At 39.0% G+C, this 17,506-nt stretch overlaps 1 protein-coding gene across 1 annotated transcript; it reads left to right on the plus strand.

Moving 5' to 3' along the window:
- The first annotated feature begins 1,262 nt into the window (after positions 1-1,262).
- TOMM20 (translocase of outer mitochondrial membrane 20) lies at positions 1,263-15,442 on the plus strand. The gene is made up of 5 exons (XM_082407742.1): positions 1,263-1,521; positions 5,907-5,953; positions 8,022-8,103; positions 12,308-12,450; positions 14,221-15,442. The coding sequence occupies exons 1-5, from the start codon at positions 1,401-1,403 to the stop codon at positions 14,263-14,265; spliced, it is 438 nt and encodes a 145-aa protein (XP_082263868.1). The 5' UTR covers positions 1,263-1,400; the 3' UTR covers positions 14,266-15,442.
- The last annotated feature ends 2,064 nt before the right edge of the window (positions 15,443-17,506 follow it).

The raw sequence follows: 17,506 nt of genomic DNA on the forward strand, positions 1-17,506 counted from the left end.
CCCGCACGCCTAGAGCCCGTGCTCCCCAACAAGAGAAGCCACCGCAGTGAGAAGCCCACACACCGCAACTAGAGAAAGCCTGCACACACCAACGAAGACCCAACACAGCCAAAAATAAAAACAAAAAAACAAACAACCCAGCCAGGGACTTCCTTGGCGGTCCAGTGTTTAGGACTCAGTGCGTTCACTGCCGAGGGCCTGGGTTCCATCCCTGATCGGGGAACTGAGATCCTACAAGTCCCGTGGGGCAAAAAACAAAAAACAACCAGCCAAAGGGAAAGACGAGGGGCACAGGGAGGGGTCTGGGAGAGTCCCAAATTCAAAGCTTCTGTTCCCTCCCTGTGGAGACCGAAACTTCCCCCTCCTAGCGCACGGCACATTGATGTGTAACTACACAGAGCAGTGCCAACCTGGGAAGCTTACATGCTTCTGTGTTCAGAGCTTTTATTTGGGCTTCACTGTGTAGGTCATGAAGTCGAACTCCCTGAAGTTGATCTCCAGCCTCCTTTCCCTCTTATCCCAAGAAATAGGGCTGATAGAACCTGGATCAAGTCCCAACCCTCTAATCACAACCCTGGTTCTTCAGGTCTGGCCAGACCCCATCATGAACCATCTCCTTAGCCTAAACTGTCAGGATCCACTATGAATAACACATGCCTATCACTCCAAGGTTTTAAGAGGATCCCGCCTCTGCCTCTTTAAACTACATACATAATGTTTTCAGTGGCTATGACAACTTGACAACTCAACGTTTTCTATTTTTTTCCTTCAATCTCTTAACCGTTACACTTTTCCAGGAATCGCTCCATTTAATTTTCTTCCACTCCTGAGGCTATACTGTAACATCATTTTGAAATCGTATCATTTTGAAATCGTATCACTACATTATGGTCCTTGGGGCACAATGGATTGTGACTGAACTTGAAAAGCAAATTCAATTAAAATCAAGAGTCACGGGTTACCTGCATTCTATAAAAAGATGAAGCATTTGTGGTCAGCGACCTTCCTTCTTTGACACGGGGAGGTCAGCTACACACGCTTTGGAGTGTGCGCACGACCGCCACGTGCAGCCCTGGTTACATCACGCTCAGTGGCTCTTAAGGGAGTGCGCGGCCTCCCGCAAAATCCCGACTCCTACGCGAACAGCGGCAGCGACGGCGGCGGCGGCGCCCAAGCCCCTGCGCAGGCGCAGAAGCAGCGCGGGAGTCTCCGCTCAGGCACTGCTGCGGACATCCCCGAGGGCCTCGGCCACAGGGGCCGGAAGTGACGCATGCTCCGCCTGTCCGCGTCCCTCGCGGCGGGCTTCGGGACTGAGCGGCGCAGTCCGCTCCGAGCGTTCTCAGGCAACGGCTGCTTTGCGGGCTCCGCCGCCGCCGACCCCACTCCTCGTTGGAGAGAAGATGGTGGGCCGGAACAGCGCCATCGCCGCCGGCGTGTGCGGGGCCCTTTTCATCGGGTACTGCATTTACTTCGACCGCAAGAGACGGAGTGACCCCAACTTCAAGAACAGGCTGCGGGAACGTGAGTGGGTCCCCTGGGCCTGATGCCTCCCCACCCGACCCCGGCGTCCCCATCCCCTCCTGCTCCTCGCCGGGCCGCCGCGTGCTGGCCGACCGCGTGGTGCTGCCGGGTCTGGGGCGGCGAGCGAACAAGCCAGAGAAAGGTGATGGCGCTGGCCGCGCGCTCCCAGGGCTGCTCCCGGCCCTTGTGCCCCGCACGAGTCCCTCCATTTTGGAGGAGCGAGCTTTCCCATTTTGTTTTCCCCAAAGATTTTCGCCGTGTAGATGCATATTTGTTTGTATTATGATTTAGGGCGAGGGGTTGTGGTCCTTTTTGCTGTTGATCTTTCTAAACCTCTATTTCTAGCTCGAAAGTCGCGGGGTTTTTTTGTATTTTACGAATTTGCGCTTGAGACCAAATCTGCAAATCCAGCTCGGTATCGTTCTCAAACGATAAGGTTGCATTCTTAAACCCTCTTGGTAGCTTCGTTCTAAAGGCTTCCAAGATATGAGTGAATGCTATAGAGATAGCAGGGGAGTCCAAAGGGCTTTGCTTCTCCTGTGGCTCAGTCTTATTTCATACCTGCGACATCTTTTAAGAGAGATTTACAAGAGGGGAATCGTGTCACCAAAACCTTTGTGATCTTTGAATTTCGGAGGTATGCTCGTTTGCAGCAATAGAAGGGCAGATTTGTTGCATTAAAAAATAACTTTTGTAACTTACCTAGATTGCTCAGTCAAAACAGTTCCTAAAATTAGAATTTATATGTAAGTTATTAAAGCCCAGGAAGTATGAAGAAGTGATTATCCGATTTAATGATTTACCGCTGAATTAAGCTAAAATAAGGCATTTCACGTGTTCTATAGTCACACGTGGCTAGTGACTACCTTACTGGAAAAAGTGTTCTTATATCATCTACAGTATGATATCTGATTTTAGCTCTCATGTCTCAGGAAGAAAGGGATATGGAGATAATTTATTTTATTTATGGTTAGGTGGAGTAATGGAAATAGTGCTGTTTCGGATTCAGACACTGAGCTTTCCTGGCCCAGGTTAGTCGCAGATTAGCAGCATAATCTTGGGCTGAGTCTTAATTTTCTTAGCTTGCAAAATCAGGTAATGCCTCTAGTTGGTTTTGTGAAGATTAAAATGTTTGAGGTGCCTGTCACCATTCCTGACATGGAGAAGGCCCTGTAAATGCTGGCTGTAAGTGTAACTGTTGGAATTTAGATAATTTTCCTGTAGTTTCAAAAACAGCTGGGGGGTGATGGCGTGGATGCAGAGCTCTGTAAAGAATGGATTAACCTTTTTTCCCTCTGGAAACACGACAGTCCTGTTGTTCAGCCTTGAGAAAATGAATTTTTGGTCGAAGAAATCATGAAACTGTCGTTTTGAACAAATTGAGAAATCTGTTACTTTCAGAATTTCTTTTCCATCATTCTCAATTCATAAATTTTTTTTCTAGTTTCAGCAGTGTCCTGGTGACTTAAGTGGTCAGGCTTGAATTAGTAGCTGAATAACCCTTGGGCAACGGATTTCAACCTTTAGGTTTCCTCTGTTGTAAAATAGTGTAATGTAGAGTTCAGTACAGTACCCCTGGCACATGGTAATGGATGAACGCTAAAGCTTGTTTATGAATATAATTATTTGATATTTTCTTTACCCAGTAAACCTTATTCAGAGTAATTTTGCAGTCTGTTTAAAGTCTGTATGGTTGACCGATTTTAAGAACTTGAGGGCGTTTTGTATTTGTGGAGCGAAATTGATTTCAGTTCAGTTTAATTTTGTGTTTTTCTAACCTCATTCCTAATAGAATATTTACATCTGTAATAAAAGGGCAGCGTTTTTCAAATCAGTGTTTCTGGGGTTTTGTTTTGTGTTTTTTTTTTTTTTTTTTTAAGGAAAAGAGACTTAAAATGTTTAAAATAGGTTTGAGGTTAGATCTGGGATTCTAATTTATTCAGTTTTTTTTTAACCTTCCATTAGAGCAGATTACCAGAACTCCTACAGCATAATTTATATCTAAATAATCACTAATAAACGAAAATTAATCTACAAATTATAGTGCCAGCTACAGATGTTTTTCATTATACAGCACTGTGTAAAATGATTCATCATTTTAAGATATATTGAGTAATCTTCTCATTTAAATGAATGCTTTAAGAATGATTTAGATTTGGGGCTTTTTGTAAGTTCATATTTTATGTGTTTTTTTTTAGTCTGTTTTAACTTGTTAGGTTTACACAGTAGCACTTTGGACGGATTTCTAGCAAATATTGAGTCGATTTGCTGATTGAATGTGTAACTCCTTGGTTTTTCAGTGTGTTCTGTGTCCTCTTGTCACACAGATCCTATTTGGTACTGTCCCTGAAAATAAGTTAATGTAACAAAGTTAATTGTCTTATAAAAGTAAAGCCACAATTTTAATCTTATAGCTGGAAATTTATACAAGTTAATTGTCTTATAAATTAAAGCCACAATTTTAATCTTAACAGCTGTAAATTTAAAGCAACTAAGCGATCTTAAAATTTGGTGATTATCAAACATTCAACAACAATCATGCGTTCTTCTCCACTCCATTTTTTTTAAAAAACCTATAAGATTGGAAACTAAGTTTCCTTCTACTGTTTCATTATCATTTTTGTCATTTTCCATAATTCTGACTTAGCATATTGTATTTTTCTCTGTTTATTCCACAAACTTTCCAGGTTTTCTTCTGAGGTGCTGTAACATGGCGATGATAAAGGGTTACTATGAGGATAAAATAAACTAATTAATAACATTTAGAATAGTGTCTGGCATGTAACATCTAAAACAAGTGCTTACCCTTAACATCCAAGTGTTCCAGGTCCAGTTCCTCTGTGAAGTCTTTCTCTTCTAGTTGTAGTACCCTCTCCGCACTGGGCTGTACCGTGATACTTAGTCATTAGTTACTATAGTCTAGTTATCAGTCATTATTTTCTGCCTAAAGAGGGCTGAACGAAACCCTTAGTTAAGCAAATTAGGGGTAGAATATGTTATGCATTCTGTTTCCCCACAGTTGCCCAGTGATGAACACCTAGCAAAGGTAGCTGGTGGGGAAAATAGGCAGTCTTCAAATTAATATGTAAGATAGCTTTAACCTATATTTTTTTGTTGAAAGTGCTAAGATAGTTTTTAAGCCTTAGAGTTGTAGCACTTTATGTAATCTGGAGGCTAGAGTTGCCCAGAGACACTGGTGTGGTTAAACCTAGTAAGTGTAGATAAGAAAAGGTTCCCTGACCGTAGTAAGTTAACCATCTGTCTGCACTTAGGCAAACAGGTCACTGCCTCTTTAGTCATGTATTGAAATTTGGATTTATAGAATGCTTTAAGGTTTTAAGAGGACATTTGCACTGTCTCAATACACTGAATGCTTATATCTCAGGATACCAACCAGGCACTGTTTAAAAATACATTAACTCATTTAATCCTCATATCAACTCTGAAGCAGGTATTGTTCATAAACCAGTTGTTACATACAGAAAAGGAGAGACACCAGTTAACTGTAACTTGCCCAAGGTCACACACTGCTAGTCAGTGGAAGATCTGGTATATAAAGGAAGCCCGAGCTTCCTTGTGCCAACACTTTTCACACAGGGTGTACAATTAAACAACAACTTAAAATACTGTTAGTGTCCTATTATTGATTCGGTCTTAAGGGTTGACTAACAGATTTAAACAACATCACTTACTCCTAAGATGTGTAGTATTGCTATTTCATATCAAAAAACAAACAAACCAAAACAACTTACAGACTTTAGGCAGAGGGTTTTTTTTTCTTAACTAGCTGGCAGTAGTTGAATTAAGAATCATTTCTGAGTGCTACCCTTCTTCCCTCTTATTTTTGCCAAATGCATAAAAGCTATGCTTTTTTTTTTTTTTTTTAAAGAAAACTGTCAAATGCTGGGGGTTTTGTTGGTTTTGCTTTTTGTTTTTGTTGTTTTGTTTTTTTCCCTATTTAAGAATGCCAGGTAGTTTTCAAAAGTCAGTAAAGACAGAATCTGTTATATTTCAGCAATAAAGCTCCGAAACAACAGTGGCTTGAGTCTTGTTGTGTTTCATGCCCTGTGTGGGTTGAAGGTGGGAGGAGAGGCTTGCTTTGCTTATGATAATTACTCAAGAGACCCAGCTGCTGGAACTGTCTCTATCTTGTAAACTGCTGACTGATCCTGGTGCCCGAGAGGGAAGGAAAGCGCTCCTGCCCAGAAATGTCCTATTGTGCATAGCTCATTGACCAGAACTATTTTTATGACCCTGACCAATCACAAGAAGAGAGCTTGAGTCAGGCATGTTTTGCAAATAGAATGAATGACTGCCACAGCATTTAGACTTCCTTTGATTCCCATTTTAATAATGATGAAATGAAAATATTACCTTTCTTGCAGGAAGAAAGAAACAGAAGCTTGCCAAGGAGAGAGCTGGACTTTCCAAGGTAATAATCTCTTTTAGAGAAACAATTATTTTGCAGTCTACTTCAAATGTGTATTTTGAGAATGCTAATTGGTATCAGACATTGATTTTCTGTTTTAAAATATAATTTGTTGTTTTTAAGAGTACTTATTAACTCTGTTCAACTGCAGATTTTCCAGTCCTTCCTTATTTTCCCTTTGTCGGCCATCATAGCTCATAACTTACTTTGCGAGCAGTATTTAAGGGGTGGTAAGATGATAGGCCCAGAAGACATTTATACTAAAAAGTTCAAACTTTCTCACTTAGCTGCTGCAAAATAATAAAATAAAACATTTATTATTAATTTTCCTTCCTACAAACTTTCTTTAAAAGAGCCACGTTATTCATTTTGAAAATTACATAAGATTATTCACACCCACTGATCCAAAATCCCACCACCTGTCAAATTTTTACCTTGTAATACGTAAATGTAGACATAAATCTTCTTATTCATTTTTTTCTTTTCATAGATCCTGTGTTCATGATTATTTTTAATGACTAGATAGGTTTATCTGCTTTATAAAACAATGTGTGACATGTGTAAGTAAATTAAGAAGTAAATGTTAATCATTGTGCATACAGCTTTTCTTTTTTATTGAAATTAGTTCCATTGTCTGTATGCCCAGCACTTGGACCTACTGGATCAGTAGTGGTTCTTTTTAAAGCAAGTTGAAGCAATGAAAAAATTAAATCAATAAATGTTACATTTGAGTAATTTAACACAGCTAGCTGACTGGATGTGATAATAGTGAGGCGAAACTTGGAGGTGACCACTTTGTTTTCCCATTATCTCCAAACTACCTTTCTGAAATACGTAATATCTTCATTATGTTTTCAGTAGCCTTTTCTTTCTAAGGATATAGGAAAATGGATATATTGCAGGCATACCTCAGAGATACTGCAGGTTTGGTTCCAGACCACTGCAGTAAAGGGACGTCAGTAAAGCGAGTCACATGAATTTTTTTTTTTTTGGTTTCCCGGTGCATATAAAAGTTGTGTTTACATTATACTGTATTAAGTGTGCGTAGCATCATGTCTAAAATAACTGTACGTACCTTAATTAAAAAATAATGCTGTTGGGAAAATGGCACCGATAGACTCGCTTGACACAGGGAACAGCACAGTATATGAGAAGTGTAATGAAGTGAAGCACAATAAAATATCTCTATGCCTGTATAGCCATGTGCATCAGTGTGTGTTTTTAGATTCAGGTATAATCATATTCTTGCCATGTGCTGGGGTAGTCAATGAAAGATGCCTCCACTTTTAGAAATTTAAATTTTTTCACCTATGTTGGTAATAAGAGCATATATAATAATAATCAAGAACTAAAAACTTCCATTAATAGAAGTCTAGGTTTTTAAATCAAAAGGGACTTTTTAAATACTTGTTTTACATTTTTTAAAAAGATAATGCATATAGCTGGTGGCTATAATCACCATACCATAATCATTACCATAATCATTCAATCTGGTAATATGTAACAAACTATAAAACAAAAACGCAGAAATGCAAAATTATTTAAATAAAGCTGTTTGTTTGTAATAGCAAAAAAATTAGAAGCAGCTCACATGCCCAACAGATAGATCATTATTATGCAGTCATATATTCCTCAATGGTATGTTCTATTGCTATTTAAAAATAGCTAATCTTATAGATGCGTGTAAAATCTATACAAGACAGTGTTGGATGAAGAGAACAAATTGATTATAGTTATATAAAAATCTATAATAATGACCATCAAAAAATAGCGTAAATTGTAAAGTGCATGTTTTATGGTAAAGATAAGTGTACTCTTTACTTATTACTTTGGGTTTGATTCAGTTTTCTAAGAACAAATACCGGTTTGATCAAAAAGTATTTTTTCTTGCATTTATTTGAATGTAGATACTAACCTCTAATCCTTGCGAGTGTTGTTGAAGAGTGAATTTCTTTTTGTCAGTTTTCATAATGAGCTATTCAGGTTTTTTTTAGTGGCATGATTTTTTTGTATTGTTTATATCCCTGGAGTAATTTTGGTATCAGTTACTAGATATTCTATTTCTAAACAGTTACCTGACCTTAAAGATGCTGAAGCCGTTCAGAAATTCTTCCTCGAAGAAATACAGCTTGGTGAAGAGTTACTAGCTCAAGGTAATTAATATTCATTAAAAGACTAGGAAACAAGATAAAATTCTTCACACTAATATAAACTTATGGTGATGAGGGGCTTTTTTAATGTAGTGTGGCTATTTTTTTTAGAAGATACTGTAAATATTTCAAGACAAGTTTTTAGGCATTTAATAATATGAGACATTTAATTTAATAATATGAGGACAATAAGTAATCTTTACAAATGAGGTTGCTTTTAAGTACTTTAGAGAATACAGTCATAGTGTAATATATAAATAGTAACTGAAAGAATATCTGGGAGTATAATTCCCTCAACTCCATCTAATCTTCAGGTTTTTTTTTGTACTTATAGGAAGGAATGGCTAATATAATAAGTCCCAGAGAAGGTTAATTTACCTGATCAGAAGTATTTATAAATATTTCTACTGTCAAGTTAACTTTTATCTCAAAGTAGCTTTGAAGTAGTTGCTGTCATTAATAAAAATAGTATCAAGTGTCAACTTGTTTTTCTTATTCTCACTGTTATAATAGATTTAGATAGTATTGAACTACATGATGCAGGTCATTTGTGGGGTTTTTTTTTTTCTTTTTTTTTTATGGGGAGAGATTAAAGGTTTACGATGGTGATATCATTACTTTTTATCATGTCTCCTGTTTCATAAGAAATAATTCTTGAGGGAGGTAAGGGAGGCAGTAATTGTTTTTTATTTGAATGGTATAGTAAGCTGCTAATATTTATAAATTAAAATGGAAATGTCTTGTTAAGAAATAATTGACTTTTTTCACAATATAAGAAAAATATGAAGTTTAATCATAGGGCAAGGTAAAGCACTTAAATCCTCATAAGGATCATTTGAGAGGCTATGATTATATTACTTTAATATCTGAAAAGAAAAATAAGCATGTATAATGATATGTGTCTAAGGATAGAGCGTATCTTTGGGTTATATTGGAGATCCATGTACTGTGGGCATCTGTCTATTTGTCTTGAGCCTTTAGATCCAGATGGAAAAGAAACGTTAACTCGTGGTGGTGGGGGGATGGGGGGTGTCAAGGAAGGATAGGGAAGAGTTGTTCTTTTTCCCAAGCTTGTGTTGTTCCCGTTTCAGCCCAGCACACCCAGAGGGGTACTTCACTCAGCTGCCAAGCTGCCTTTTCTTCTGGTGGAATCTACCAACCCAGCCCGAGGTAGAAGACTCGGGTGGTTAGAATTTGGGAAAAGTAAGCCATGAGAAAGCATAGCAGCTTAGGCAGTGAGCTTCATTGCTTGGCAAGGCCTCCTTCGTCCAGGGCTCTTCCGTAAGCATAGTCGATTAGCTGAGCAAGATCTCATCTCAGGATATGTCAATGGAATCGAAGCTGCAAGGGCAGAGAGGAGACGGTTTGTTTATCTTGCGCTGAATTGCTGTGGTTCATGAGTGGTTTCCAGTGTGTTTAGAAGTTTTAGGAGGTGTCTCAGAGGATCCCCTGTGTTCTACACATACCACTCTGGTATAGCCACTCTATTTCCGTTTAATAATCAGAATTCATATCCTCAGACAACAGTGTGATCCCATCTATTGCCTGTAAGTTCAGTGGCATGAGGATTCAGTGGCCATGTGGCATCTTAATTTCCAAGTCAGTGGAGCCATTGTGTCCCCGATGGAAGTCCCATCCTATGTGGAAGACCTAAGTCTTATATTTTCCATTTTTAATGCTTCTTTGTAGAGTTAATGCTTTCTTCAGTTTGAATACTTCAAGTGAAAATGCTAGGTAGCAGGCAGTTCTTTCTCATTTACCAGTCTTTAGTCCCTTATTTGGTCACATTCTTACTCGGGTTGGAAAACTTTGTTTACTGGTTTATTATATTTGTTTTTTTTTTTTTTAAGTTTAATTTAATTTTTATTTTTTTGGTTTATTATAAATGATACTACTCAGCAGCAGCCAGATGGAAGAGATGCATAGGGTTAAGGGGTGGGGAACTTTCATGCCTTCTCTGGAGGTGCCACCCTCCTAGTACTTTGATGTATTCACCAACCCAGAAGCTCAGGAAATAATTTCTTGACATAATCAGGATTTGTTCAGTTTCACGGAAAGAGTTACAAATGGCACAGTCCCTACATTAAATTGCTAACAAACTAAGATTAAAAATGAGTGAGTAGGAGAACCAATGAAAAAGCCTACAACAGAAAATGAGTTAGCTACCAATCAGGGAAACGTTTTTTTTTTTTTCACACACACACACTGTATTTTATTTTTACAAGAGATAAATCGACTGACACCAAGCATTGTACATGGATGACCACAACAAAAGCAACAATGATTGCAATTACCAAACATGAAACACACTCATACTATGTCATAGTATTGACATTCAGTCCAGTAATCCTCCACTGTAACAGCTCCTTTACTTTGCAGTGAAAATTGATTTGTATATTCTTTGCCTCTGAGTCCTTGTGGAATTTTTTTTTTTTTTTTAAATTCAGACAGAAAGTCACAAAAATTATACTCATCCTCATCAGTTCACTCAGTCCCATGTAATTAATTTTTTTTTTCATCTTGATCTTTTGTTAGCACTTTTATGAGTTCATCAGTTTTTCATTAGAGTTCTGAAAATGCTTATTCATTCAGTTCAGCAGTACAGTCCGTTACCAGAAACCTGTACTTGTCAGAGTCTTTTCCATGTATTTCTTGAAGATGAAACCCTTTTATAGGAACATATTTGCAAAATCATCAGAGTACACCCACAACTGTCTGTAAATGACAAAAGACTTAAAAATGACCACGGTTAAAGATTTGATGACAGTTCATAATAATGCAGTTGACAAGAAAATTAGTTATTTCTGAGATATACATTTTAAAGTAATAACTAGGATTATTACTTATAACATTATACCAGAACATATAAGATTTTTAGAAATTTCATGTAATGTCTGAAACATTTATATTAACATATTTCCATACATATTTCCATACAAGTACAAATATAAGATTTTTAGAAATTTCATGTAATGTCTGAAACATTTATATTAACATATTTCCATACATATTTCCATACAAATACAAATATGATTTTTAGAAATTTCATGTAATGTCTGAAACATTTATATTAACATATTTCCATACATATTTCCATACAAATACAAATATAAGATTTTTAGAAATTTCATGTAATGTCTGAAACATTTATATTAACATATTTCCATACAAATAACCCAATGAAAGTTTAGTATTAGTTGTTTTGTTTGTTTTTTTATACTGCAGGTTCTTATTAGGCATCAGTTTTATACACATCAGTGTATACATGTCAATACCAATCGCCCAATTCAGCACACCACCATCCCCACCCCACCGCAGTTTTCCCCCCTTGGTTAGCTACCAATCAGGGAAACGTTTTCACATCTCCTTCAGGCTGCACCTTGAACTCCCTGAGAGGGGGCCTAGGCACTGGGGAGGGGAGTGCATTCTGCTCGACACAGCGGTGTTTCATACCAAATGGCGACTTCCATCTTGTAACACTTGGCTTGTTCTTCCTCTGCTGTGTCATAAAGGGATTATATGATACTTTCAGTGCTGTTGGTATTATAAAACATACCACTTGATATCTGGCTGTCAGGTCAGCAAAAGTTGTAGCAGCATCACCTGTGAAGGAAGCTCAAGATGGCAAGTTGACAGCAGTTGAGGTCCTGTAAACGTATAAATGTATCCAGGCTTGTTTGGCATTGTTTGCTGTTGGATCCGCAGAGAGGATGACTGCCAGTGATGACTAGGTTCAGAAGAGGTTGAAGGCCTTTAGGGTGTCTGCTTACATGCGATATTCATATAGGATAAGGGATTCGTTTAAAGCGAAATTGGGCCTGTCTGCCTCAGTCCCCCAATCTTCCAGTTCTCTTTTCTCATAGAAAATATTGTTTCATTGTTAGCAATTTCTTATGTATTCTTAGTATATAAATAGTAATAAACTTGGACATTTCTTTTTTTTTTTTTTAACTTGGACATTTCTGTACCTTATTTTCCCCCCTTTGTATGTGTGTTGGAGTCCCTTCAATATCAGTACATATAATCTGACTCATTCTTGGTAATGGCTTCTTAATCAGTTATACGAGTGCACTATATTTTCTAGGTTTTACTTGCACAATGTTTTTGGTCATTATCACTTGGAGATACAGTGAAGACTTCAGGGTTGAGTTTTGGACAGAGGCAAAGGCTTTTCCAGTCTCATGTTATGTTTACGTAAATCTTCCAGGTGAATATGAGAAGGGTGTGGACCATCTGACAAACGCGATTGCTGTTTGTGGACAGCCACAGCAGCTACTGCAAGTGTTGCAGCAGACTCTTCCGCCACCAGTGTTCCAGATGCTTCTGACTAAGCTCCCAACAATTAGTCAGGTAAAGATTTGAAATGTTATGAAATAAGTGAGTAGAATCTGAGAGTTAAATGTTTAGGGACATTGGCATTTTACAAAGGAGCCTAGCGAACATGATGACATCATGAAACTCTCCTGCATGTAATGAAAATAGTACAGGAGATGTCAGTGCTTGACATTTTCTCCCCTAAGAGAAAAGCATCCAAATGAGGGGGCATAAAATCTAGTGATTGTGCCCAAGAGGTCGATTAGGAAATATGTCTCTTAGTGTTAAAAATCTCAGGCCTTAGTATTCAAATCATCAAATTCAGGCCACTCCCAGCTACTTTCTGAACCTAGCTTTCTGCCTCTTGTGTGAAACCACACATTCAGTTAAGGGGCCTGGCAGAGGACAGAGGAGCCAAGATGGCATAGCTTGGAAATCAGATCAAAAAGGGCTGTGGGTTCCCTCTGACCTCACTTGTCTGAAGGCCCCACCCAGTGTCTCTGCTTCTACTGAGGTGGGCTTCAAGTTTGGAGCTATTCAATTACATCCCATTTAAATAAGAGATTAAGCATAACTTAAGAGTTTATTAAAATGCATTCCATTCAATTTAAATCCTTCTCAAGGAGCCTGAATGAATCTACTTTTTGGAATATGTCTATTAAATGAATTTTCATCGTTGATATAATTAAAAATTAGTAAAATGACTGGTTAATTCTTTAAACTCATCTTTACAATTCTTTAAACTCACCTTAACTCATCTAGATTGGAAAGGGACTGAAAAGAAAGAGGTTCTAAAGATTTAAGGGAATGGACCTAGAGTCTGTCATACAGAGTGTAGTAAGTCAGAACGAGAAAACCAAATACCGTATACTAACACATATATATGGAATCTTAAAAAAAAAAAAATGGTTCTGATGAACCTAGGGGCAGAACAGGAATAAAGACACAGACGTAGAGAATGGACTTGAGGACATGGGGCGGGGAAGGGTAAGCTGAGATGAAGTGAGAGAGTGGCATGGACATATATACACTACCAAATGTAAAATAGATAGCTAGTGGGAAGCAGCTGCATAGCACAGGGAGATCAGCTCGGTGCTTTGTGATGACCTAGAGGGTGGGAGGGAGGCTCAAGAGGGAGGAGATATGGGGATATATGTGATATATGTATACATATAGCTGATTCACTTTGTTATACAGCAGAAACTAGCAAAACATTGTAAAGCAGTTATACTCCATTGAAGATGTTTAAAAAAAAAAGGATTTAAGGGAAAGAGTTGGAAAACCAAGGAGTTTTAATCTTTTTTATTTTAGACTACTGTGGTTCCCAGTCAATTGTCAGAATCCTCTAAGATTATCTGTCTTTTGAAAGACAGCATAGCATAGTGCTTTTGGAAAATTGACCTGAGTGTGATGTCTTTGTATAATGACTGACCATTTACAGGCAGAAAAGGGAAATGTTTGAAGGATAGAATGATCACTACAGCACTAATTGGTATTTGTTCCTGTGGGAGTGAAAAGAAATCTTAAATCCTTTTTGGTTTTAGTTACAAAATTGACTAACATGTAACACGATATAATGTTATGGTTCCTTTGTTGACTTGAATTTTGAGATGGGACTGACAATGATCATTATTTTCTCAGATAAAAACAACGTATGAAGTGTTAAATGTTGATATCTCAGTATGGGTTAAACCTCAGCAAGATTTGATTCAGAGATTTGATACAAAGAGCATTTTATGTTGAACTTAGAATCCTGATTAAATGCTTATCATACTTCTAAAAATTAAAAATTCTTTTCTCTTTCAGAGAATTGTAAGTGCTCAGAGCTTGGCTGAAGATGATGTGGAATGAGAAATAAATGTCAACATAATAATCTCAATTAAAAAATATTTTTAAAATCTTAACTTGGAAGATGATCAGCTCTGGGGGCGTAAGGGCAAATAAGCTTGTTATGGACTGTCCTACACTGAAATCTACCAAAGTTAATTTTTACTTTGTGTAGATCCATTTGTGTGTTTTATTTATTTTTCTCAGTGAAAAGTGTATTTTGATAGGTTTTCATTTTATAAATACACTCAGTTACCGAAATATGGATTTTGTTTATTCCTAAAACGTGCAATTAGAATGTACATATATAACATCACATTACTTACATTAAAAATACCCAATGCTCAGTTTTGAAAGATAGGCCAAAAAAAGTGTAGAAGAAAACTGAAGAATGCACTTTTTTCTTTTAAGCTAGTGCAGTTCGCTGTACATCAGATAATTGGATGGAAACTTGATTGTGTATTAAAACTGAGCATTAAAATCTTCAAGAGATTCTTTCCATTTAATCTCTTAAATATGTCTAATGTGCTGCTGTGCTATAATAACTTCACTCCCACCGTTGATTAAATCAGTGGGCCTAATGTGTTCCGGATATTTATCTCCTTGTATTTTAGATATGTGTAGTTGCAAATAGCACCAGGAATTAGATCTGTGTACACCCTTAATCTAGCTGAGTAAGCTTCGCCAGTTAATGTCTGCCCGCATTTATAAAATGAGGGAATTGGTCTGCTGATTCAGCTTCTAATTCCTTTGGTTCTGTTTAGCATTTTCAAATCCCTTTTTCTGAGGGATATATCTGTTTGGGCAACTAGCCCTTGCATTTTTTAATACTCTGAATTTTGCATGCTTGCCTGACTTAGTATTTCTGAATTGATTTTTTTTTTTTAAGGTATAACTTATGTTGATTTTCACTGAAATCATGGTTCTGTCACTACTTTTGTAAATTAATCTGAAATTTAACCTTCAAGGTAACTGGGACAATATGCTTGTAAAAGTGTGTGTTCCCCTTTGCTTTTATCATCAGTGTACCTCCTGAATCCCCTTCCAGCCTGATTCACTTATCTTGTTATGGGAATAAGGTATAACTTTGTGGCTGAAGACTTGCAAAGAAGATAATGGGACCTTTTATTCTCAAAATAGTGACATTATCTGCAGCCACAGATTCAGTATCAGACCTGAGAATAAAGATCCTTGGTACTTAGCGGTGTCTGTTGAGCATTTCTCGTTGTACCGGTTGCCTTTATTCTGTCTGAATGTAGAGAGACCTTTTCTGTGTATTGGACGTTTTATTTTGTTTTTCTTAAAAACTTTAACTGCAGGGTTTTGTGGTGTTTGGGAGGTAGTGGGAAGAGTTTGGAGTGTGGTTCTAGTTTCTGCCTCTTGGATAGCTGCCAGCCTTGGGCAAGTCCACATGACATCTCAACTCCAGTATTCTCATCTGTAAAATAAGAACATCAGACTAGGTCCCTTGCACATTAAAGGACTCTTCCTCAGGAACCTTCCAGGTTTGTGATCCTGAACCATAAACAGTGTGCTTTTTTCAGTGACAAGCCTGCATGCTTTTTGGGGGGTGAGGTGGAGTGGGGTGACCAGTTCAAACATGTGTTGGTAGGTTCATTTTCCTAGTAGGATCCCAAATCCAAAATAGTAGAGTGGTGATTGGTCAGTGATTGACCGTGTAGCTAGGAAACACTCTTCCTGTCCTGCATCTTCCCAGACGGGATGGACTTGGGGCAGTCAGAGGGACTGTAGGTGGGGAAAGAGCAAGGGACAGACAGCTTGGCAAGAGAGGAATGGACTCAGGAAAACTTAAGGACTGGCTGGAGGAGTGTGAGGGGTCAACTTAGGTTTATTTTAGGAGGGAATGAAGACTATGTGCCCTTGTGAACTGTAGTGCACCCCAAGCTGGGTATCACTTGGCTTTCTGAGAAATAATCAGCGTTAATGCTTATTGAAGGTAGTGATAGCCTTACTTTAGAGCTGATTATGCCAAGTACATCTTATTTGAGTGACAGCTTTGGTGCTTTAAAATTAGGTACCACTTTTGAAAGCCAGCTATGTTGTGTTAAAAACAACAACCAATACCAAAAAAGTTCTTTCCGTGTAGACACGTAATTGCTGAACACTGTTTACTATCTAAAGTCTTACACGGTGATGGAACCAGGCGGTGGGGATGCTGGCTGAATGGTGCTCAACCCAAGATTTAAGTAGAGTGATAATAGCTTGGTTGTTCCCATGTGCTAATGTTGCAGCACACTTAGGTCTTTGGAAATGGAAATGTTAGTGCACATTGGCATGCTTCCTTGGGCAGAGATCTATTGTTTTGGTTCTACAATTTGTGCTTAAATTCTTCAACTCTTATTTGGTTGGTCTTTATGTTTACTAACTCTGCTAAAAACTTCTTGGAACTTCTCGCACTGTGCATCCATTCTTTTCCTGAGTTCTTGGATCATCTTTACAGTCGTTACTTGAGCTCCTTCCAGTAGATTGGCTATCTCCACTTTACTACTAAATTTATATCTAAATTCACCATATCTGTATCTAAATTCACCAGTTCCACAGCTGTGAAAACTCCAGGCTTTGCCTTCGTTTCTGCTGATTCTCGGAGTCGCTGGCACCTTCATGGTCCCTCGTGCCTCTGGCTTCTGGGTCTGCGTGTGCTGTCTCCGCATCAGCCTCTGTCAACCCATACGTAGTAGCTTAGTTACGTTTCTCGACCTGGGAGAAGTGCCTCTCTGTGGGAGATGTCCTGTGTGTCCCAGTACGGGACCAGGGTAGGTTCTGAGCTGTGTTTGCAATCAGTAGTTCCCGGCCGCTGCGGTCTGCCCCCTGGTGGCCGAGGCTGGTCTAGAGGTTTGTGCGCGCTTCCTGCCGGTGCCCGGAAGGGGAGGGGCTGGTGCCCGGCAGCTCCTGGGCGGGCTGGGCCTGGGCCTAGGCCTAGGGGCGTGTGTGGAGGTGGCCCTGGACTCCAGTCGAGGCGGCCTGTCAGCTCATGGGTGGGGCTGGGTGCCCGCCCTGTGGGTGGTTTGGCCTGAGGCGCCCCGGCGCTGGAGCCTGCAGGCTATTGGGTGGGACCAGGTCTCCGGGACCAAGGACCCAAAATGTCTGCCAGCAGCATTTATGACCGCAGAGAGAGCCGCAGACGCCCGCCGCCTCCCCAGGAGACCCTCCAAGACCCGCAGGTAGGTCGGCCTCAGGCTGCTCTGCAGTTATGCCGTTGTCACGCGAGGGAGGTTGCGTGCGCCCTCCCGGAGCGGAGTCTCCT

Source organism: Balaenoptera borealis (genome assembly GCF_965194805.1).
Source record: "Balaenoptera borealis genome assembly, chromosome: 10".
Taxonomy (NCBI): Eukaryota; Metazoa; Chordata; class Mammalia; order Artiodactyla; family Balaenopteridae; genus Balaenoptera; species Balaenoptera borealis.

Coding starts and splice junctions, on each gene's coding strand:
- TOMM20 (XM_082407742.1), top strand. CDS start 1,401: ATGGTGGGCCGGAACAGCGCCATCGCCGCCGGCGTGTGCGGGGCCCTT. Junction 5,954..8,021: donor AGAGAGCTGGACTTTCCAAG/GTAATAATCTCT, acceptor ATTTCTAAACAG/TTACCTGACCTTAAAGATGC. Junction 12,451..14,220: donor AGCTCCCAACAATTAGTCAG/GTAAAGATTTGA, acceptor TTTCTCTTTCAG/AGAATTGTAAGTGCTCAGAG.